At 39.0% G+C, this 24228-nt stretch overlaps 1 protein-coding gene across 1 annotated transcript in view; it reads left to right on the top strand.

Annotated features, from left to right (window-relative positions):
- Window positions 1-24228, top strand: part of FHDC1 (FH2 domain containing 1) — a 38923-nt gene that overhangs the window by 3366 nt on the left and 11329 nt on the right. Inside the window, 10 exon segments of the mRNA XM_077139765.1 lie at window positions 2866-3184; window positions 3186-3503; window positions 10767-10828; window positions 11477-11579; window positions 17029-17114; window positions 17207-17307; window positions 19252-19322; window positions 19428-19535; window positions 21182-21252; window positions 23496-23613. Of these exon segments, the coding sequence (XP_076995880.1) occupies window positions 3002-3184; window positions 3186-3503; window positions 10767-10828; window positions 11477-11579; window positions 17029-17114; window positions 17207-17307; window positions 19252-19322; window positions 19428-19535; window positions 21182-21252; window positions 23496-23613 (1221 nt within the window). The 5' untranslated portion in view covers window positions 2866-3001.

The following is a 24228-nucleotide window of genomic DNA, read 5'->3' as shown; positions in this document are numbered from 1 at the left end:
CCAGAGTCTGCTTTTATTATGTCTTGACCATGAACAATATGTTAGCAAATCAAATGTTCTTTTTATATCTTCTCTTTAATTTTTTATGAGACTCTGGAAAGAATTAGAATGTCTCTTTGCTCTTTCCTTTTCCTACTATCTCTTTGACATTGGAAATCTTGACTAATGGGAAAGCCGTATTGAAGTCATGCTTGTAGTAAAAGTAACATTTGCATCTTAGCTAATCATTGCTGGTGAACCGATTCGTTGGAAGCTGTTGAGTGGCTAGGATTCTTGTATGTTACCCTGGGAAAAATTTAGCCCAACAGCATGCTAGGAACAATGTTGTAAGTTTTCTTTTGTTCCTTTAACTTTTTTAAAGAGCATTCATTCTCAAGATTGGACAGTGGTTAGAATCGTGGGAATGCATAGCTAACGTGTCATTTTTTATTGTAACAAGCTTTTCCTGGTACTTCCCCTGTGCAAAGCACAGTACTCAAAAAGATTTCCTATTCTTTTGGGCTTGGTATTAGAAGATAGTGATGCTGCACACAACCTCTGAATATCTTTCTCATCCTATTGGTATCTCTGCATTTTCTTTGGGAGGCTTAATGGCAGTTCTGGGCATACACTTAGCACAGCAATGAATCAGTTATTGCTTTCTAGGTTGGAAATGGTTTTCCAACTTTCCACCATTCTTAAAAGGGGTAATCTGTAAAGAAGTCAGCATATCTAGAAGTGGAAGTGAATTGGAGAACTAGCAGTTCTTCATAACTGAGATATTTTGTGTATACAGATATTTTAAAATATGTAAGAACAAACTGACAAAATTACCTGTACAGTCTTGAAAAAAGAAGAGTTCAAATATAACTATAAACTGTAATTGACAATGACTCATTTGCTTTAGGGGTGCCAACTATGAAAACAACCTAGTTATACCCCTAATGATGATTATGAAAACTCCTTTTAAAAGCCAGTTGCATCTCAAATGAACTGTAAGTCTGCTTGGTTAGCTGTTTTCAATATTACTTATTTTAAAAATTATCTGGTTAATAGTTTGAAATGCCTTTTTTCTATCCACATGTAGATCATTTCCACAATTTAAATATTCAAATGTTTCATAAAAACATTTATTCTTATAGTATAGAGATAATTTCATATCCAATCACTGAGTATTGAAAACAAGAAACAAATCTTTAAAACCTAATAATTTAGACAGCAGAGAATGAGAATATTAGAGATATGTTTCTAGCAGCCAGGTATTACTTAGCATCTTATCTTTTTACTTTATCTGTAAACCCAATACATATTTTAAAGCAAATGTAATGCCTGTGAAAATAAAGAGAAATCATTTGTAAATATGGCACCAGTTGGTAGTTGTGTAGCTCGCTAAGAACTTGGTAAGAACTCAACATGCATTAATTACTATTATGCAAACCAATGAAACAGGTATATCCTCATATTATAGATGAGGATGCTGAAATGTAGGTTAGGTAACCTACCTCACCCCAGGTTGCACATTCAAGAAGTAGCAGAACTAAGATCTGAGAAAAAACAGTCTGTTTCTAGGACCTCCACTCTTTCTCTTCCACGGCAATCCTGCCTTCATATATGGCTTTGTATAAAACATTTCATAATATTCTAATTAGTTACATGAGGCAGTTTACTCCTGTGTAGGCCAGTATTGTATATTTTAAGTATGAGGTCTGACAAACGATGCTGTGGAAGGATGATTATACTTCAGAAGTCCAGTCTAAAAAAGCCCCTGCATGTGGCCCTTTGTGATCTGGGGAAACACCCTTTTTCACACTCCCACATGGTCTAAGACACTCACTCGGCAGCCTGGATGGGGTCTCTTCTTCTACTCCCTCACTTGTCTGTCATCGTATCTGAAGAAACATACTTGTTTTGACTGCTGTTTTCACACCAAGGCCTTCACAAATAAAAATTTAAGATTCAGTGAAGACACAAGCCCCTAAAATAAGATAGCGACCATGTGGATGAGGGCTGGACACGTGGCAGGTGTGATACGGACCACATGTCCTTGTGCGTGTCTCTTTTTTGCTGATAGTTTCACAGAAGAAAGTTCTGATGGTTTCCAAAGAGTGGCTTCACTAGAATTCAAAATGATAGCATTGGAAAGGATAACGGAGGTCATTTAATGTAACCCAACCTCCTGAGTTTACAAACCGGAGAACTGAAGTCTAGCAAGGCAAAGTGATTTGTCTAAAACGGTAAGCTGCAACGCTTGATTTAGAGGTGGAAACTTTCATCTTCAAATCAAATTTTCTGTTCTCTGTGTTGAAGGAAGCCATTTCACCACGTGGGTCAGGAATATAGTGGCCCTGACTTCAGGGAAATGAGTGAGGCCTTTATTCTGTCATCTCCAAATGCCCTGCCTGGTACATGCAAGGTAGAAGATGACTTTTGACCCACCAATTGGTAGGGGACATGTGCATACTGGAGAAAGGTAGGGTCGGTTATACCTTATGCTTCAGCAGTTTGGGCAACTTTCCTTAGGGGTTGGGCATCCATTGCCAATAGAGAATGGAATAGTCAATGAGCGAGTAGCTTAATCACAAAGCGAACGATACTTGCTGAACCTACAGTTGACTCTCAATAAATACGCACCTTATTGATTAAGGGAAGGTTTCAAAATTAGGTTTACTGCTATGTTTTTGGCAGCATTTTCAGATAGTAAAATGTGCTTTACATTTAGGAAAATAAATTACAAGGGATTAAAGTAATGCCCTTTTGGATGTATTGGTCCTCATTGGTTTTTAACACCCAACTAATGTGAGGACAACCGACAGTTACCTCTACAGAGAAAAGCTAATATGCGATTGTAAGACCTGTACTGACTGTAAAGTTTCTTTATCTTTGTAGGTTTGAAAGGTGACGTACACCATAAATGGACTTCTCCCGTGGCAGACTAGTGAGTGAAAACAGTATGACATGAGTTTGATGTTTGTGTCTGCTTCCCCAAGGTCAAGAAATTATCTCCGTAGAAGGCAACAGTACTATGCATGTTATGAATTGTGTCTCCTTGGTCAGTGATAAAGAAAACGGGAATGTCGCTTCAGCAGCTGGATTAATGATTGGACAAACACCAGCCCCGGCATCTCCTCCACCTCCTCCTCCACCCCCTCCACCTCCACCATGTCCGTTTTCCGGGGAAGGCTCTCCTCCCTCCCCCCCTCCCCCTCCCCCCCCCACCTCCGCTGCCTGCGGGGCCTCCCCCCCCACCTCCTCCTCCAGGGCTCCCCCCGCCCCCTCACCTGAACGGATACAGCCACCTTGGGAAGAAAAAGCGGATGCGAAGCTTCTTTTGGAAAACAATTCCGGAGGAGCAAGTTCGTGGCAAAACCAACATCTGGACCTTGGTGGCCAGGCAGCCACAAAACTATCAGATTGATACAAAGACTATTGAGGAGCTGTTTGGGCAGCAAGAAGATGCCACCAAGTCTTCTCTTTCTAGGAGAGGAGGAACTTTAAATTCGTCCTTCAGGGATGCTAAAGAAGAGGTAAGAATGGAATGTGGGGGGATAATCCTTCACATCCTGCATTGTTTTGGGTTTGAAAGTGTGCATAAGTTTCAAAAAAATTGTTAGGTATCACTAAGATAAGATGCTGTAAGTGAGTGTGCTCTGGAAATGATAGAAAGGACCTTATATGTTGGGCTTGCACTGAGGAATGAAAACGTATAGAAAGTTTGCACGCACATCTCTCAGATATCCTGGTGGATTATGACCTCATGCTGAGAACATGCTATCTGGGGGCTGTTGCTCGTTGGCCCCCCAAAACTGCCCTTTCCTAGCACATCTGCTCAGTTTCCCTGGTGGTGAAGTTCTGCTGAAGTCGGGTATTGTTAGTCTCTGTTGAAACAACCACAAAAATAAAACCAAGTTCTTAAACTCAGTTATCTGGAATTAATGGAGCTGTCTGGGATAAAATGCCTTTTGTTAAAATATAACATCATTAATTACCATGCAACCTTAGAATTTTAACACTTATTTTCCCCTCCAGTTTTCCTTCAACAAGTGTTTATTCCTCAGATCTCCAAATAAATTATGGCCACTGTGGAACAGAGATTTCCAGAGAGCCAAAGCATAAAGCTGTTTTCAAATAGACTTTATAGAAAGCATATTTCCCAGTTAACCCTGAATGTGTTACTTTAGGAAAAACATAAAACTAGCCATTTAAAAAAACATTAACTGAATCTAAGATCCTGAGAGCTGCAGATCATCCTATATTACAGCGCACTTGATTTTAAAATTGCATATGTTTAGAAACCTGAAAAATTAAGAAATGTCTTCCTGCTAGAAGAAATACTTAGGAAACCAAGAATTAAAAGAAAAGAATGCTGTCTCCGCCTCCCCCTTCTACTCCCACCACCATAAATAAAGCAGAAAATAGATTAAAAGGGAGTGATGGGGAATGTATATCTGGTGTATATGGAATACGTGTGAATAATAATTTTTTAAAAGCAAAAGAAACCCATCTTTTTTTTGTCTGTTGCAAAGGAGCAGAGAAAATAGGTCAAAGATGGAATTGACTAGATAAGAGAATGGGCAGGGCCCTGGAATGAAGTAGTAGCTCTATGCATTATTGAATTCTTGAGCCAACAATGTTGACCTCTTTTCTCTTTCTGGCTCAGGAGCATGTTAACTCCTTAATTCATTTGAGAACACTTAAAAAGCTGGCCGTATGATCCCCTGTTGAAATAGCCCAAGTCTTTTCATTATAAAATGTGGAGAACACTGAGATTAGACTTTTTTAAGTGTGAACTATAAAATATATTTGGAAAGGAAATCTGCAGGAGAAACTTCAGTGCCCTCCAGTACTGAACGGGTCTTTCCTTGTTTCTTTTCTTTTCTGCAAAATTCATTTTTTTTCCTTAAAGTATCCTTTGACTATTGGAAGGAGCAAGAAGTCATTTCCTTAGTACCCTGGCCTTTGCCCTAGCTTCTAACAGAGGCTCCTTATGATACAGTCAGTCATTTCTAAGCATTGTCTCCTAGCTCTACTTACTGAATGAAAAGAATATTAAAGTCAAAAATGGATTGGACATGTCTGGATTTTTTCTTTTTTCTTTTTATTTCTTTTTCTGGAGCAATGTAAATGTTCTAAAAAATTATCATGATGACGAAACACAAGTATGTGATGATATTGTGAGCCATTGATGGTACACCATGTATAGAATCTTTGTGTCAGAAGATTTCTCAATTGTAAGAAAACATGGACGCATCTGAAAGCTTATATGCCAGGAAAGCACCTATACCAGGCGAGATGGGCTCACAGTACCCTTGGGAGGCAGCTGGTGAAGTCCTTTGTGATTTGGGGAAATTTATTTTGCCAAATGATAGTCTGAGGGCCTATAGGGAAATTGCTGCTTTATATTTGTGAATTAAAGAGAGGTTAAGGACCACTCAGGGAGGGATGAAAGTACAGGGGGTATGGCATCTTTTTCCAACTATGGTGGAAGGAGAAATGTCCATTTTCAGGCCAGATCTAAAATTCAAGAAAAAAAGTCTTTCCCATCACCTTCTCACCCCCTCACCCCTGTACACCAGCCAGATCTTTACTTTTAACACTTGTAGATTATAATCTGAGAGACAACATAGAAGACAGGAAATTAAATCACCTTCACTGTGTATCATAAAATAGCTAACTCCCCCAACTCTTCAATATTCAGGGTATGATAAATAGTTTTAGCTTTAAGTGCATGTTATGTAATTTTGTCTCTAACAGGTTATCCAGAATTATTTTCAACTCCAACATGGCTAAAAGCATTATATTTACTTTTTTTTTTTTCAGTAAAGGAATATAGTACATGTTATTTTCTCACCTCATTATATTTTTTTCTAACGAAGTTACTATTCTGTGTATTTATAGTCTAACAAGGATCGCAATAAATATTCCAAATCATCAATAAATATTCCAGTTTCCTCTCTAGTAACTGGAGTCCAGGGTTGAAAGTAATAGTTGTCCCCATCTGTCCGTGTGGACTGGAGAATGTCCTAAATAGCATGTTCGGCAGAGGGACAGAGCCTGAGCCTGGAAACATGGCATCAACACGTTATAATACAGGCCATAATTCTGGAGGTTCAAAGATGCTGAGTCAGATTATTTCCCCTTGAAGTATAATAACCTCTTACAGAAACAGCCTGACATTATGTGGTTGACTATTACTTTAAAGAGCTTATAAAGCTTTGCAAATAAGTTCCATTATACCCCAAAGGAAGAAGTCGCTGGAAGATAGGAAAGATTTGGGTTTGGGAATGGGTGAATTTAGAAAGAACAATACTCAAAACATTTAGTAGGGGGAAAAAAAGGTTATAAAATAGGACATTCCTTGTATCTCTGTTACCCAAAAAATTAACTTGGAGAGACTGTAGATGTGATAGTATACGGATAACTAAACTGTCATAAAGTAATTAGAAATAACAAAGATATATTACCAGAGGTAATAGTAAATGATTCCGCTCACACACCACCTTTTTTTCAGAGTTCACTATCTCATCTCCTGATAAATTCTGTAGATGTCTGTCCATCTGCTATCCGTGCTCCCCACTCCCCCCCAGAGCCTCACACCAGGTTTAGTTGGGTCCGTTATGTGTCTCTCTCTACCATCTGACCAGCTCTTAAGGGCCGTGTGTTAGCCATCTGGTATCCTCCAAAGGAAATTACAGCCAAAGGAACCGAAATGGACAGAATTGAGCCAAGGGAGCAAAGGGTATCAAAAGATCAGTCTTGGGATTCACAAAGAAAACACAAGCGTTGAAGCACTTGAGGCCATCACTATAATGACTGTAGCAATATTACACTGACCAGAGAGAAAAAACTAAAATTGTTTATAAGAAAGAGAAAGGGAGAGAGGCAGAATGGAAGATTGGTTTTTCTAAATTAACGAGAAACAATTTTTTATTCTCCCCCACTGTAATCAGGTGTCTGTCAGTCTTTCTCAACTTGTCATGGTCCCAGTGTGTTCCAGAATCCTGCGACCTGCTCACAATACAGAATTGTAGAACTAACTCAGAAAAGTATTTAAAGTATATTTGTAAAAATACAGACACTTGAACTGGGATTTATTTTCTTTCCTAACATGGGGGGAGGAACGATTACCAATGGACAGCCAACCAAAAAGAAAATGAAAATCATCAAAAACCAAAAGATAAGTCCATATTTGAGGATAGAGGAGAATTTTTTTTTTAATATCTTTATTGACAAGTCTTCACACACATATAGTCCATACCTGGTGTACAATCATTTGGCTCACAATATCATCATATAGTTGTGTATGATCATTTTTTAGAACGTTTGTATCACTCCGGAAAAAGAAATAAAAAGAAAAAACTCATACATACCATACCCCTTACCCCTCCCTCTCATTGACCACCAGTATTTCCATCTACCCAATTTATTTTACCCCTTATCCTCTCTTTTATTTATTTATTTTTTTATCCATGTTTTTTTTTTTCACTCATCTGCCCATACCCTGGATAAAAGGAACATCAGACACAAGGGATACTGGAGAATTTAATTTTTTTTTTCTTTTCGGAATGTGAAGTGAGATAAAAACACCACCTTTTAGTGTTGCTTAAATAAGATAAGGAAGTCCCCTGTGACTTACTGGAATAAAAGTGGTTTAAAAAGTTTTCTTCTTACTTGAATGGTCATAGGAGCAAATTTCATAGTGGATTAACAGTAAGTGAAACTATAAGAATCATAGAAGAAACCAAGAGAGCTTATCTGGAGGTTTTGGCAGAAGGCGTGGTATGCCCATCGCGTACCCTTTGCTCAGTGACTGGTCTGTCTCAGTGCTTCAGAGAACACCCTGCCCCCCCCCCCCAGCCCCCAGCAGTGTGTGGGGTGGCTGTTAGCATAACCACATCTCCCTCACATCCTACTGGGAAATCCTTAGAATGAGTTGAATGCGTTATCTTACAATTTAGCTCCCCTGGACACCAGAAATGGTTTAAGTCTTCTGAGGGAGAATTAGCGTTGTCAATGGCAAAATGAATGCACTCTGTAGTACATTAATGTCGCCTGAGTTCAGTAGTGGTCCTACCATTTCCCATAAAAATCCATAATCTCCTGGTGTGTCCAGGAGAGAGATTATGATTGATCTGGTGGCGAGGGCCGGGGGTGGTTCAGGCCCATTCATTGGCCAGGTTGGTTCATCTGAGTTCTTCGTGGGCTGGGCATCTCCTCTGACTTCTAAGCTTGTGCAGCCAGGGAGTCCCACAGGGATCCCATGTGCCGATTCCACTGCTCTGAATGATTTCTAAACTCCACCCAATCCTACAGGGATTTGTTTCTGAATTGCCCGGCTTTGGGGAAGTAAGATAAGCTGATCTCCATGTGTAGTGACAATCCTCTTTAGAGTCTTTAACAAACACTTTTATAACACTACTTTAGAAGGATCAACTGCGATAACCTTTAAGAAAGAGAGCCCTAGTGCACCAAAAAAAAAAAAAGTAGGGATGCCAGAAGAGTGGGACTGTCCCTAGAATGTTAGCAGTTGTCTCGTTTGCATGTTGTTTGGATGAGTCCCTGTAAAATACCCAGTCATGGCCAGGCCAGGAATTTTCTCAAGAACACCAGTGAATTCTTTACATTGTCAACTGGTTTCTGAAGCCTGCGTGTAGGTGTGTACATAGCTGCTGCTTCAGGCTGTGGCTGCCTGTTTGTTGAGCACAATGGCTGCTCCTGTAGGACAAGGGATGTTCTCAGGCTCCTCACTGTTCTTAGCTGGTGGGAACATGATTTCTGTCCCTCACCCCACAAATACAACTCTGGGGTCACCAGGGGACCTGGCCAGCCCCCGTGGATGGTTTTCTACAAATCTGCGCCCATTCCTGGAGAATGGCCCAAATGTGCCTGCCAGGCCAGTGGGGCAACATTTGCTATGTTTCTATGGGACACTCAGGGATTAAAACTCACGGGAAATAAAGTCAAATCAGAGAGACCAGGTTAGCAGTTCAGCTCCAAGTACTGCTTTGGACAAGTTAGAAAACAATATCTTTGAAGCTCAGTTTCCTTATATTTCAAATAGGGGTAATAAGAGTAATTTTCTCCATCACCTTTCCAGCGATAATTGTTGTGAATCTAGACCAAGCGTACAGAATCCCAGAGGGTCGAGGGGTGAAGAGAATTAGGGGGCTTAGAGTGTGTGGGGTGTGGAAGGGGGCTGCCGTCAATGGTTAAATATAGTAGGAGGTAGCAATTTAATGAGAGAAAAGCGAAACAAGTCATTTCCCCATTCTAGTTAGAAGTGAGCATGGGAAGTTCTTCATATGTGTATATAGATGTATCAATATACATATTCTCACTTGTGGCCCTTTTAATTTATGAATTATAATAAACACATAATTTTGTGATACGCGCTCTCCTTGTTAACAGTGTGTTAAGTTTGGCAGGTTTTATTCTCACCCTTTCCTTTCCTTTCTTCCTCCTCTCCTTTCCTTTTATACTGAATTTGAACTGAAATCCCTGGATAGGATTCAAATAAGGAGTCTGCCCTGTTAGCTTGGGAGTTTATTTTATGGCTGGCAGGTGATCGTGTTAACATGAAATAAACCCCTAGGTTAGTAAATAATGTGACTGTTTAAGATTAGACTTCAAAAGAAGGCAACTATACTCTTGTAAAAATTTAACTTAATAGTCAGGAAGTGACATTAACATTGGGTTAACAGTCTTGCTGCTTCTTAGCATTCTTATAAACTTAGAAGGAGGCACAGAGATCAGAAATGTAGTCTGAAACCTGATTCTTTTATATTCTCAATGAATAACATACATTTGGAAAGGAAGAGCAGTATAACAACATTTCTATTTTAGTCAGTCTCCCTTTACCAAAAAACAAGTGGAAAAAATTACAGCAGCTTTAAGGTTTTCTTTACTTTATACATCTTGGATATTTATTTCCAGAGAAAGAATAGCTTCCATATTACCAAAAAAGATTAAAAGTTAAAAAAAAAAAAAAAAGAAAATAAGAAGTTAGTTCTGTCTAATTTCTAGCCTGATAAAACCCTTCTGAATTATTAATCTTGAACGGTAAAAAGCTATTGCAGCCAAAATCTGAGTTTAGATGGTACATTGGAATAGCTACCATTTCATTAAATGTAAGATGCCATACATTATAAGACTCATTCTGACTCCAGAGCTGTTAAAACGTGAAAAATAAATATGCGTCTTATACAGCGCAAGAGGTTTTCTTTTTCTCTTAGTAAGTAAATGTACGACATTTCCTTACTTCTTAAAAGTGCTGTTGGACATATATTTACTTTTTCAAAAAAATGGAGAATTTTATGATGTTTGTGAAAATAACAGATGTTCTTTTACATCCTTAAATCAAGGTTGGGACTCACTCTGCAATATTTTTAGTTATTTTTTACTTTCTCTGTTCAAGTCTTATATGATTCTTGATAGATTAAGGCATCTATTTTCAAATTGCAGCTTTTAACCATGGGCTCTCTTTTTCTATGAGGAAAAGATAATTTTTTTAAAATATGCATATGTTTAAAATTATAATATGCATTAAAATGTATATAATTATTACAGATAAGGAAATGTAATGTTGCATGAAATTTGGGGGGATAGTAATATTTTAACTCTTATTAATGTTTGTAAAACTATATTAGATCTATTAATTACCAGATTTGCATATCGTGACTTGTTCTCACAAATTAGTTTTATACTTACTTTGACAGGTTTTAATTCTTTTCTTTCCTTCAAGTCTTTATTTGTTCTTTAATAATTTTATGTTGCCCATATTTTCTTTCCAGATTACTATCTTGGATGCAAAACGGAGCATGAACATTGGGATATTTCTTAAGCAGTTCAAGAAGTAAGATTTTTGCATATACTTAAAACTTTAGTAATACCCAAGCTGTCAGCATCAAAGTCTGTGGGTGTGACTGAGCTGAAATTCTAATTCTAATATGAGTGAAAATCGTGCCTCATACCTTCAAATCCTTCCTAGACACATGGCTTGATGATTCCGCAAATGTCTGTCACGTTCCTTCATAAAAACATAATCCAGTGGCTTCAAATACAGAGAGAATTGTCCTGTGGCATCTCTGTCCATTGAAACCTGTCATGCCAGGGAATTTATAGATTCACCTTTAACCTTGTCCCTTGAGTGTAGGTTGGAACTGATGATTCAAACAGCAGTTAAATTCAAGTGTTCTAAAATGGAAAGGCAAGGACTCTAAATGAAAAGGTGGAGGATTTTGTTTTTTGCCTCCCAAAGAAAACTCCTGGTGGATGCTCCTGCTTTCCACTTTTCTAGATGCCTGAGGATGGTTTTCTGAGTGAAGGAACCTCTGAGCAGCGTCTCAGGACGCCTCAATTTCCCTGGCATTGGCACTATTGTGAGCCCAACAAAATTGGAAAGACAGAGGGTGGAACCGATTTGTTTTCATTTCCACTGGCTTGTATCTCTTTTGGCATTCCAGCAAATGAGAAATGGAATCTAATTAATTATCTTTTCAAGGTCTCCTCAGTCCATTGTAGAAGATATTCATCAAGGAAAAAGTGAGCATTATGGATCAGAGACATTGCGAGAATTTCTTAAGCTTTTGCCAGAATCAGAAGAGGTAAGGAATTTAGCACATGAGTTTTAGATGTTAGGAGTGATGATAAAAGCTTAATATTTTCAGGAGTGTCAAAACTCGCATTGGAAGGACATTCTTCTACCCAGAGCTAGAATTTTTTTCATGGATAAGTAAAAAACGACTCATAAAAAAGAGCACGGGTTGTACAGTCAGGTTTAGCTGGTCCCTAAACCTCAGGGGTTCAGGGTACAGCTTAAGCCTCTCAATTAAACAGTACCCTTAATTGAGAGCCTGGGCCAAGCTTCTTAACTCCTGTGAACTTTACTTTCCTCACCTGTAAAGTGAGGATAATGAGGTTTACCTCATGGGATTGTCAAGGTGATTAAACCCTAGTTATGCATCTAACATGGTACTTGGCATATGGGAACTCAATACATTTTAGTTCCCTTTCCCTTTATCTAATGATGATCATCTTTGCTTCGGGTGAACCTGGGTTATTTATAATATGTACTTTAAAAAATAAAATAAAATGAAAACAACCATTTTTGGATAAAGGTGCTCAAAAAATTCGGAGAGGTGGGTAAACTTAATAAATATTGTCAACATACTTGACTAAAAATTGGACATTTCTGTTACAGAAATATAGCATCATGATATGGAGTTATTGATTTTTTTTACCTAATTGAATTGTTGAATGGTTAATAGCTTGATAGGAAAAAAAACAGAAAGGCAAATTTGTGATTTTGGCCTTTATTTTTGAAGAAGTGACCCTTGAAAATATTCAGTAAAAAATTACCCAAATGCATCAGCTTTAAACATTTAAATAACATGGATTCTCATAAACTAACAAGTACCAGTTATCCTTTTCGCACAGTCAGCCCCTCCCAAACCCATCCCACTCCTCTTCTCAGAGGTAATTTATGGAGCCTGATTTTCGGTGTCTTTCATAACAAACAAGAGAAATCCATTTATACTTCTTCTTTTAAGTCAGTCAGTGTTAAGCAGAGTCTGCATGGGTAATTAGATATTCTAAATAAGTCTTATAACCTGAGGCCCTCTTTACTTCTTTTCTGTTTGCAAATTAAGTGTAATTTTACCTAGGCCAAGATTAATTAAAAGCATTTATTAATGTTAGTAAAGAATCTTAATGTCTTAAGGAACAGATACGTTAAATTAAAATTTACCCTGAATCTTACCTACTGAACAGTACTTAATCTTTCCTTTATGTAAAGAGTGGGAGTTTCAGAATTTTTAATTAGGATCCATAGGGTTTAATGAATTTGAGTTTTAAAGAGACAAATGCTCTTGGAATCTGGTTCCTGCCCTGCCTTTCCGTGACTCCACCTTAGGGCTCCTAACTGACCTCATTGTTTGTTTTTTTTTAAAGTGAGGATCAAATTTGATAATACATGTGAAAGTGCTTTGAAAGCTCTAAATTTCTAACTAAATGGAAGTTAGGCACGAGGGAGGCTGCCAGCTTCTCGCCATGTAGAGGCGGGAGATTAAATACAGCTTTCTTAATAGCTCCATTCCTAATTTAAAATTCAAAGGCGATTTGAGAGCGAGAAGGCTGTGGAAGATGAAGGGGCTTTTCAAAGAAGCAGAGTAGCTGTCAAACCTCTCCTTTTTAAAGAACTCTGTGTTTTGAGTCGTGTGGGGGACATAATTCAAAAGGAAGCATGTTAAGGGCGAGGTGACTGAATCCCACCCAAGTGCCGCCGTGAGTCCCCAAGGCGCTCTGTCACCCCCAGACAATTAGCTGACCCCGGTGACAGTGTCCTGCTGAGATGAAACATTGACATGAGATCCTGAACTGCCTCCCAGCTGCTGAAAGGGCCGCAGCTGTCTCTCCCATCACTCCCTGCTGCAGGGTCACCCCCAGTCTGAATAGCTGACAAGCTTGGTCACACTTCTCCTTGTTTACATTTCTGACTGTTGGCTTCAGCTCACCACACCCTCCAGACTCAATGGGGAGCCTCCTTCAGCAGCAACACCCTCACAGTCCCCGGGGCAGCGGGGTGCCCCTCCCGAAACCACTGCGGATCTGTGCGGGTCCTGGGGAGTGGCAGTGAAAGCTGAAGCCACCTGATTCCTGACGCCCGCTGCAGGGACAAATTGGCTTTGTTGTGAGGGCCCTGTGGTCTCTGGCACCACGGGGACTTAAGGCCAGTCCCGGAGTCTCTGGGAGTCCTGGTGGAAGGGTGGGAAATGGGAATGAGGCAAAGAGGAGGCAGGGCCAAGTAACAGAGGTTTAGGATTGCAGCAGAAATATGCTAATACATGCGTAACTGTATGTGTAACGACGTATTACTGAGCCTGTGGTGTTACTTGTGTGCTCATTTTTTGGCACAGAAAGGGATTGAACATTTATTGAGTGCCTCGTGTGGCGGGCACTGCACAGGGTAAAAGAATAGAGCAAGATAATGTAGTTACAGTGCTTAGCCCCATGTCGGGCACATAGAAAGTTAATGAATCATAGCTATTATTATTGTATGCATTTTTTCATTTAATCCTCATAACATTAGAAGATATCCCCCAGTTTAGAATTTTCCTTTGAGGAAGGAAGGGTAAAGGTTGTCAAAACCACGCCTGGCCCTGTGCTGTCTCCCAGCCTTTTCATCACCTCTGCTATCACAAAGCCCTGGTGTGAAAAAGGAGCACTCAATATTACTGCCCTCTTATCAGCGTGCTGAAAAATATGCACAGAAACAGCCCTTTTCTCTCTCCTGCGTCCCTCCCTGACAGGCCAGCGCAGATTAATTTGTTTTTGAGAATTTGTCTGCCCCTCACTGCAAATGTTTTATCTAGCATATTTGTTCATCTTTACCCCAAAGCGTGGTTAAAACTTACAGGGAAAGGCGGGTCCAGAAATGAATGCTCTGGGAGTGTGCTCGCTGTCCGGCCAAATCTTCAGTGTGCCTGGAAGGGGGGCGGGTGAGGAGCTCAAAGGGAGCCAGGTAGAAGGTGGAAGGAGGCTGCACGCCCCGCAGTCCCCTCCCCAGCATGACATGCCATCTTCCTGTGGGCACCTCTGCCCTGCCTTGCTGCCTTAGGCTCACGGACACAGGGCCTGAGGTGGTGGGGGGTTGGGTTGGCCCCCCCTGGACTTTTTTCTGGACTCTGTCCTCTCGTCTTTTTGTATTGTGTGGCATGAAGGGGAAGCCCTGGGGTCTTCTGGTGGGTGTGCGGTATTTGGGGGAAACCCTGCTATGTCAAGGCCACCAGGGTAGACTTAGAGTGAAGGAGGCCCTGTGAGTCTTAAGGAGCATGGTGTTTGCTAAGACAACAGAACTGAGCCCAGCCAGGGTCATAAAAGAGCCACTTGGCTCAGCCAACAAAATTATGCCTAAGGATGTTTAAGAAATGCTCTTTGATAATGATGAGAATGTATAATAATTATAGGGTTTATTCACTTCTATCTCTCTCTCTCTCTCTCTCTTTTTTTTTTTTTTTACCTCCCTGCCACTGTGAAGGTACAATAATCCCTCTTAATGAACGTAGATCTCATTTTGAAATAGAATTAAGAACTGTATACATGGCATTTCAATGAAGTACTATCTTTCTGTCGCCATTTTCTTGGACATCATAAAAATTTTTAGCCCTTTACGTAAGTGAGGGATATTAATCATTGCTCAGTTACAGTTTGGCACGTGTTTAATAGAAATATTTACCACGCTTCCTTAACAGGACCTGTTCTTATGCTTTAAACTGAAAACTGTGCTGTTACTTTCAGAAGTTTTGCACATGCTACATATATGGTCTTATGAAAGGAACAACCTCACCCTGCCCCAGCCCATATATAGTGAACTGTTTAAGTCTAGTTCAGAAGGGTTCAGGATCCATCTTATGGCTTTCATAGTTCAGAAGCTGGCACCGATTTGGTTTAACTGAACTAGAAGTTCCATCTGCCCCTAAATTCAGTAAGGTTAAAAGAAGTAAATTCACTTGGGGATCCCCTTGGTAGGGGAAATAATGCAATTCTGTACATGATTATTTTCTTCCCATAAAATAAATTCCAAAATGTCTAGTCTTAAGGAACAGACTAGGGTATGAATTTGTATTGCATTTTATATTTTGGGATAATTTATATAGCTATTTCAGTTAGTGAAGTTTTTCAAATATTCTTTTAATTTTTGCAAGGTGTCATTTCCTATTTTTAAAGAGACTTAAAAATCATGTTATTTTTACAGTCAGCCAACATAGTCCAAGGAGTGGCAAAGAGTAAACTTTATAAAGAATAATAAAAACGTGGAAAATGCTTGCTGGGAAGAGTTAGCAGCAACAATAGGCTTTATGCCAGGATTATCAAGATACTATTTACCATAAAGTATTGTTGTTGGAAGAATCTCTGTTAACAGTGGACTTAGAACTATTTTTGACAGTGGGGAATCGAGTTTTCTGTGTGGGGAAGGCATGATTTGCAATCTGATGCTGTTTGAGAGCTTTTCCTGTGGGATATGGGGACCTCTTCACCCCTCACCCCTATCTGCTAGCCATTTGACTCCATATCTATGTCAGAACTCTTTCTTTTTTGTTTTTACTGCAATTGAAGTAATTTTTGTTTGAGTGGGTTTTAGCTTCATTTAGTTTAAATAATTCTAATTTTAGTTTGAGGTTAAATTTTAGTTTATTTTCTTACAGAAGGAATACATAATCAATGAATACATTTTAGAAAGTAAAATGAGCAGCCAAAGATAAGTCACCTGTAATCCTATCGCCTGGTGCACGTGTGACCTTTTAGTCCTTCTTCTATGTGGGTGTGTGCAGGGAAGTTTGGAGAAGGAAGAGCAGTAGACACAAAAAAATGTCCACACAGGGGATCTTACTGTACATATTTTATTACCTGCTTTTCTCATAAAGGGAAATCTTGACATTGGCCTTCCGGTTGTTTAAGCAGTTTCTTTTCTATCGTCCTACCGGAGATCCAGACACCATAGTCCCTGCCTAGAAAGCGGTTATATGTGAGGCGGAATTTGACAAAAAGATCTGTCTTACACCTTACCTGGTCTAAGTATTTTACACACAAAATGTTCAAAGTAATAAGTTTTTTTTTCTCATTTATGACTCAAAGGATCATGTTATCACAAATATTAAGCCACTTCTGTATTCTCCTAGCAGTGATCTCTTCCAGACTGTTACAGAAAGTTTTCACCCTGAAAATGGATTTTTTTCCAGCCCTTGCCTTTAGACACATCCCTGAGGATTCTAGTAATGCTGGCTCTTCCGCTTTGCTGGGGACTGTATATGTTATACCCACAAAGGACACCGGCTCCTCTTTTACGAATTTGCAAGTTTCGTCTTCTTTTAAAGAAAAAAGATGTAGATATGATGATTTCCTTTGCTTTTTCTTAGGTCTGTGTTTCTATTGATTTGAATCTAGCGCTGAAATCCTATGTTCTTAGGAGAATTCTAAAATAAAATTTAGAGTTATCTTCAATTTTAACCATAAGTTATTTTTTTTTTCTCTACCCCCTCTCCATTTGTCTTTTAGGTAAAGAAATTAAAAACATTTAGTGGAGATGTGTCCAAGCTGTCCCTGGCAGACACCTTTATGTTCTACTTAATTCAGGTGCCAAAGTAAGGATATAGTCACTGATCATTATTCTACGCAGAGTGTGATGTTTTAATTACTGGCATTGAATTCTACGGTTTTATTTTTTATTTTCCAGCTATACACTTCGGATTGAAGCGATGGTGCTAAAGAAGGAATTTTTACCTTCTTGTTCTTCTCTGTATACAGATATAGCAATTTTAAGAACTGCTACAAAAGGTAAATAAATGCAAGATCCTACCTGTATTTTGCTTCTGTTGATTTTGGGAGCAGTTCATTTAAAAAATTATTCAGTTGAAATTAGAAATGCAAAGTCCCTCTCTGACACACTCTAAAAAGGGATGTGAGATGTTATCCAGGATGGCATTTAAGGTTTATTCCCATGTATTTATTTTCCCTGCTGAATATTAATTTACATATTATCTTCCCATAAAATAAGAGTTCCTCCCTTTTTTCAAGCTTTAAAGTGAACCTTGCCAATTGTAGCTCTTCCTTGTTCCTCTTCTAGAGTAGCTGTGTGTGTGTGTGTGTGTGTGTGCATGTATTCACATATGTGTGCACAGAGTCTGGGCGCCTGGACCAGCTGTGTCTCCCCTCCATGCTCTGGCCTCTGGGTGGCTGGGACCCTGCTTTCCCAGAAACAAACCTCCCTTCTGACTCCCTTGTGACTCTCTGCCAGGTTCCTGTCGTTTGTCTGTCGTGTCTTCTCCCACGCCCTTGCCCTCCAGACTCCAACATCTGGTGGGGTGTTTAAGTCTGAGAGGGCAGGTGGGTCGTTTTCATTGCTTGGCACAGCTCTTTCCATTATTGCCTGCACAGCGTGGACAGATTCCTCTCCGAGTTGCTCCCCTCCAGTCTCGCTCCATAGGGATGGGGAGCTTTGGTTCTGGGGTTTTCGGCACTGATGGTGCCTGCCTGGCACATTTGCCGTGGACTCCTTCTCATCTCCGAGGCCAATTCTCCGGTCCTCTCTGGCCCTCACATCCCCCAGCGTTCATCCGTGCCAGCCCAATTCCCTTTTGGTCATATTTTCTGGATTTCTACTTATTGCGGTAGAGTTGTTTTTTTTCCTACTTGGTTTTCCTGTTTATTTGCTCTGGCCTGTGTTGAGATAAAGCTGTTCTCTTTGGCCGATTTATTTTCTTCATTTTAGAGGGGAGACAGAATTAAGAACTTTTCTTCTTTCAATACAGAAGCCTTTTCAAATTTCTTTTTAGAACAAGGTTTATGTAGCGACATTGGAAGGACTATTGAAATAGAGATGGGGGAATATGTTTTTATATTAAGCAATGCAAACTTGCGGGCATGGTAGAAACGCTTCTTATCTGGTTACCCTTCAGAAACTGGCCTCCTTAGATAACATAATATAGGCAGTGATCCAAATATAACTTTTTGAAAGTAAAACAAGACTTAAAGGACAATATTGACTTTAAAATATCATAGGAAGCATTTTACTTTCTATATATATCTGTGATTTTAATAATTGAGATTTCTTTTTAGCTTTTCAGTACATTAAAAAATTTAATATTGTCATTTGTTTGCATAGGTATACAAAATATTTGGTGTTTAAAGAACTAGGTTGCTACTATATTACTGTGAAAAGTTCCTTTTTACAGCCTTAAGCCAATCCAAATGAAAAGAATTACTTTGACTAAAATGGGAAGGTTCTCTGGTGCTTGGGCCCCAAGGGTTGGCAATTTGCAAGTTATTTACATGTCATCCCAGCCTGTTTGTTTTTTATCTCTTCATAGCTTATTGGCTAAACAAAATGTTGCTTTCTGTTACTTTACATATTCCATAAATATAGTCCTCAAAGGCTAGCAGATGTAAAGGAAAAAAATTAAAGAAATAACTGCACCAAACAAAGCTATTTCTACAGCACACTGTACTGCCTTTTCATTAGGTTTTTCGTATTTTCCACAACATGCAAATATTCATCATTGTAGTATTTTGTGATAAATAACTATTATACACATTTGATTCACAGTTAAATACCAGGGTATGGATTGCCAATAACAAATGTGCTACACACAGAGTATGTTGCATTATTTGAGTTTTCAGTCTTTGTATATAGTTTAGGGTCAGAGCTTGCTTAAAACACACTGTCTTTTGCATATTGTAAGCCCAAACCTTCTCTAAGCTACTGTGGTGTGTTCTTGACAGAGCTAATGTCATGTGAAGAGCTACATTCAATATTACACTTGGTGCTCCAGGCTGGGAATATCATGAATGCAGTAAGTAAAATTCAAACAAATAAAAACACTGTGTTTTTGACTTTGATGTTTGTCTGTCTAAAGGAATATGAATTTTTTTTTCCCCTCTTGATTTTTCTTCTTTAGGGAGGGTATGCTGGCAATGCAGTAGGATTTAAACTGTCTTCCCTGCTCAAATTGGCAGACACAAAGGCAAACAAACCTGGGATGAATCTTCTGCATTTTGTTGCCCAGGTATGTGGACAGGATCGATACGGAGAGAGAATGTGTGCGAAGCCTCTTGGAGGCCATGGAGCTTTGCCCAGGTATAAGGTGGCACCAGACACAGCTGAAAGAGCATGCATGGTGTAGACGGTTCTGTTTGCAGACATTATCCAGAAAATGCCTGAGTTGAGCCGTGCCTTGGTTTATAGGATTGGATTGAACTGGAGGAGGCAGAGGGGATGCGGAGGGGAGGCAGGGAGGTTGGCAGTGGATGGCACATCATGAAGGATTTGTACGCCAAAGCTGGAGAACTTGGATTTCCTGCCTCACCAACGGGAAGCCAACAGAAATTGTGCACAGGCTGATGAGGAGGTGTTAGAATGGAGAGAAAACTTGAAATAGGGTACCAATTGGCAGAAGCTGGCTCGACTTGTTGGGTGAGAGTTAAGAAAGGTAATGGCCATGGGGATGGCAAGTAGAGAACTGGTTTTTGAAACATTTCTGATGTCAGACTGACGAGATGTGTGAGCAGCTATGTGCAAAGAATGAGGGAGTCAGAGCAGTTAAAATGATCACTTCCATCTTTTTTACTGGGTCTATGTGACACCAAAGTAATTAGTTACGAAGTGAAAAATCAGCCCAGGACGGTTATCTTCTCGTTGTTATGTGATCTTAAATGACTAATTGTACTGATTTTTTCATTGAACCACCTTGTTTTACATCAGTTGCATTGACATCGCTTTAATCTGGGAAGGAAGCGGTGTTGTACGGTTGTTACAAGTGTGAGCTTTGGAACAGGACAGAACTGGGGGCAGATTGTGACTTGTCCTTTATTAGCTGTACTTCCACAGACAAGTTCCTCAATTTCTTTATATATAATGGGGATAGTATTACCCATCTCAATAAAGTAATTGAGAAGGCTGAGGGAGAGGATTCTGTGAAGTGCTTAGCTCACTGTTTGGCATTTAGTAAGCACTCTGTAAATAATATACACTGGTGCTATTATTTTCTTAAGAAGACAGATGACATATTTAACTCAGTACTTGATTGAAAAGTTAATTTTCAGGGCGTTAAAACAAGAAACGTGTTCCCTATCCCCAGTAGACTGCAGATTTTGGCCAAGCCCTTTCAAATCCATGTATCCAGTCATTCTGTGGAATTTGGTCTTTGCCCAGATGGGGAAGCTTCCTTAATCAGTGGTGCTCCCTTCCCACCTACTACTCTTCCTCTCATCCACTGAACAGGTGAAGAGTCCAGACACCTCCCCAGCATGTGCTACCTTCTATTCAGGCTCAGTTTGCAAACTGGTTTAACAGCTGAAGGTATCTCGGTCATTTAAAGACCTACTCATGGATATGGGTGGAATTTAAGTAGGATACATTGGAGTCTCTTAGGAACAATGGGCCCTGTTAAGCTGCCACCGCCTATTGAGTTTTCATGCACATGAATTGTGTTCACATCAGGATAACTTGCTTTGGGAAGTTAAATGTATCTTGAGAGCAGGGGATTCTGGTAAGTCTTACTAAGAATATCAGAGTTCGTGTCTCAGTGGATTGCTTTGAATGTATTGGGCATAAGAATGGGAACAGTGATCTCAAAGTTCTTTTAAGCCCTAAGAAAATTAGTTCCTTCTAGTTTTTCTGATATAGTGAGAGAAATTTCTGTTTTTGTTCCAGGAAGCCCAAAAGAAAGATACCAGTCTTCTAAACTTTTCAGAAAAATTGTGTCATGTTCAGGAGGCTGCTAGGTAAGAAAGACTGAACCTGAATTGTAAGAATTCAATTTTTTTAACTCCTCTTTATGAAAAGTGAAGAATATTTACAACTTTTGGATTCAAGTTAGATCATTAGAAGGTTTTGCCTTTTAAACTTTTACCTTTTATTCTTGTAGTTGTGCATGTGTATCCCTGTAATTTGGGATGCTGTGAAAAATTATTCTTTTTTTTTTTTTTTTTAAAGTGTGCCATCTCTGTCACCTATGCAAGTTTTTATTTTATTTTTTATTTTTACATGGGCAGGCACCAGGAATCGAACCCGGGTCCTCTGGCATGGCAGGCAAGCATTCTTGCCTGCTGAGCCACTGTGGCCCACCCTATTCTATATTTTTAATCTTAAAAAAAACACAAACTAAACAATTGCAGTTTATTCTAACGAATATCAACAGTGTGAAAAAAATATGGATTCAAAACTTCAAATTCCTCTAAACCCAAAAGATAACACTCAAACAACACAGCCTATTACCTTGGGAGTGGGTCTGTATCAATCAAACCTCTAGGGCCATAAATCACTGTTTCCTTGTAGCTGCTAATGTGCATTTATTTTCTATGGCATTAGAAGGGATTAGAACTCTACCAAGAGCTTGTGAAGGATTTTTTTTAAAAATTAGTTACTCAATTTAACAGAGAAAATATCTACCGAAAATAAAGCTCCATTTACATTACATTAATTTGTTTCTGATCCTCATAAAGATGGATTTTTAAATATAGTTATAATCTGTGTGTTTTTTTTTTCTATTTTGAGTTGTGCTTTTTTAGAATTTATGGTACATAGCCATGTATTTGGTAGTAAATGTTTAATAACTGGTTCTTTGGAGAAAAGCATTTGTAGTATTTGCTGGTTTCCGTGGCATAAATCCTGTTTCTGTGGCTGATGTCAGGTGAGCAGCGTTGGAAAGAAAGGCCCATGGTTGGCCCTTGTGAGCTCCAGCACAGCCTTTCATATACCAACCCACTTCATACACTCAGTATTGGAAGGTTTATATATACTTATAAAGGATATGAACCATACGCTATAATGACAGGAGCTATAGCATTTTAAACCATCCCCATCATTGACTGGCAGCTCAATATTATGACACTGTAAACCTCTGACCACTTTCCGAAAGTAGGATTATCAGTTCAAAGATATAAACAGTTTATAACTCATGTTTACAAATCACTGGATTATTCTTCAGAAAGAATAGGTATCTTATAAGATATGGACTGTTTTGTTTTTGTATTGCTAAAAGAAATTGGTGTGGGATGTTTTTACTCTGAATAGCAGAGTATAGAGACATTGCTAGGAGCTATATGTATTTATATATATATATATATATATATAAAGATAAATAACCGTCAAAATGTTTTCAACTGGCATTTCTGATTAGTTACATGGTGAAGGTTATGTAAGGTTAGCTCTTAGAAAAATGCGAGTTAGTAAGCTTGGTTTGACTGAAACTAAGATGAAGTAGAAACAGATCACAGATGGGCTCTGATGACCAATGAAGGTGAAAAACTTTATGGCACAAAGAAAAATTAGAATTGCCAATGGAAGCATGATAGCATCCTAATTTACATTGAATTTCACATAGATTCTAGGTTTCACCCACTCACCTTAGCAGTAACAAAATCATCACTCCTATTCTTGTAGTCTGAATTTAACGTACATAACAAAAAAGCTTTGCAATCAATCCTGCCATTTCTTTGTAGAATTGTTAGCTGCATGTTAGTTTAAAATACAGATGCTTGCTCTGGTTTTCTGTGACAAACAACATGAAGTCTGAATTCCCAACATCTTCAGATTACCCTAAATGTCAGGAATATCAACATTTGTTGCCTTGACTTCTGATGCTTATGAGTTACAGCTTTCGTGTTTGTTTGGGGCCAGAGGCAAGCATAAGTCTCCAGGAGTCCTGCTGGCTTTTAGGTTTTAATGCTTACAGCATAATGGTGTTAAGACATACTCTATGAAAAGTTGAAAGTCCCATGGTTTTGGTTATCCCACCAGAAGAACAAAGTTTCAGCCCCTGTCTTTGAACTGGTATATTCCTTTATGAAAGAATCATCTCTTTAGAAAACATTAAAGGAAACTCAGAAGATCTAAATACAAGGGTAGATAGATTTCATCTCAGCAACATCCCCTCCTAAGGTTGACTAACGATTGCTCATGTTGATATACTTAGGTGACAAGCCTCCCTTGTGCCAGTGGCCCACTCTCCCCTTTCTTCTTTTAGATTATCTCTGGATAACACGGAGGCAGAACTGCACTCACTGTTTGTCAGGACAAGAACCCTAAAGGAAAACATCCAGAGGGATGGTGAACTTTGTCAGCAGATGGAAGATTTCCTTCAGGTTTGTAGGTTAATTCTAGTCAATCCCTCTAATACCACTAGGCTGGGTAAATTTGCCTGGATGTGTTTGGGAAAGCAGCAGCCTCCCATTCATATATATTTTTTTCAAAATTAAGAAAAGAATTTTGAAATTTTTAAGGGCTGTGTATTTCAATTCCCATTCTTAGCTGGATTTTTTTAGCAGAGGTTTTTGACTATGGTCTAAAACTAAGAACTTTGCTTAGGAATTGAGTCTCTGTTTATAATTGCTCGATTTGTATGTTTGTGCTTCACGGTATCAGCTTGTTGCACATTTGTTTGGTCTGCGCCTGGCAACTCATGTTTTGGTTCTAAACCACAGTTTATGAGTTTCTGTGTCCTGATCAAATCTTTGGACAAGAAGAGCAAAGTTCCATAGAAATCTTAAATACAACTTGGGCATGGGCTGTTGTTCCTTCACTTGTTTTTTTTTTTTTTTGGCATATTTTATAATGAAAATGGCAACATACATGATAGCTGTGCCTATCAACACCCAAAATACATAAGCCCCACAGGGTGTGTCAGGGATAACAGCAACAGAAAACAGCAGAGTGGACATGTTTGTGACAGCTCATTGTGACTCATTAATTACCTAGGC

The sequence above is a fragment of the Tamandua tetradactyla genome, chromosome 22, assembly GCF_023851605.1.
Source record: "Tamandua tetradactyla isolate mTamTet1 chromosome 22, mTamTet1.pri, whole genome shotgun sequence".
NCBI lineage: Eukaryota > Metazoa > Chordata > Mammalia > Pilosa > Myrmecophagidae > Tamandua > Tamandua tetradactyla.
The sequence above is the reverse complement of the archived record's forward strand: the minus strand, read 5'-3'. Positions and strand labels throughout refer to the sequence as shown.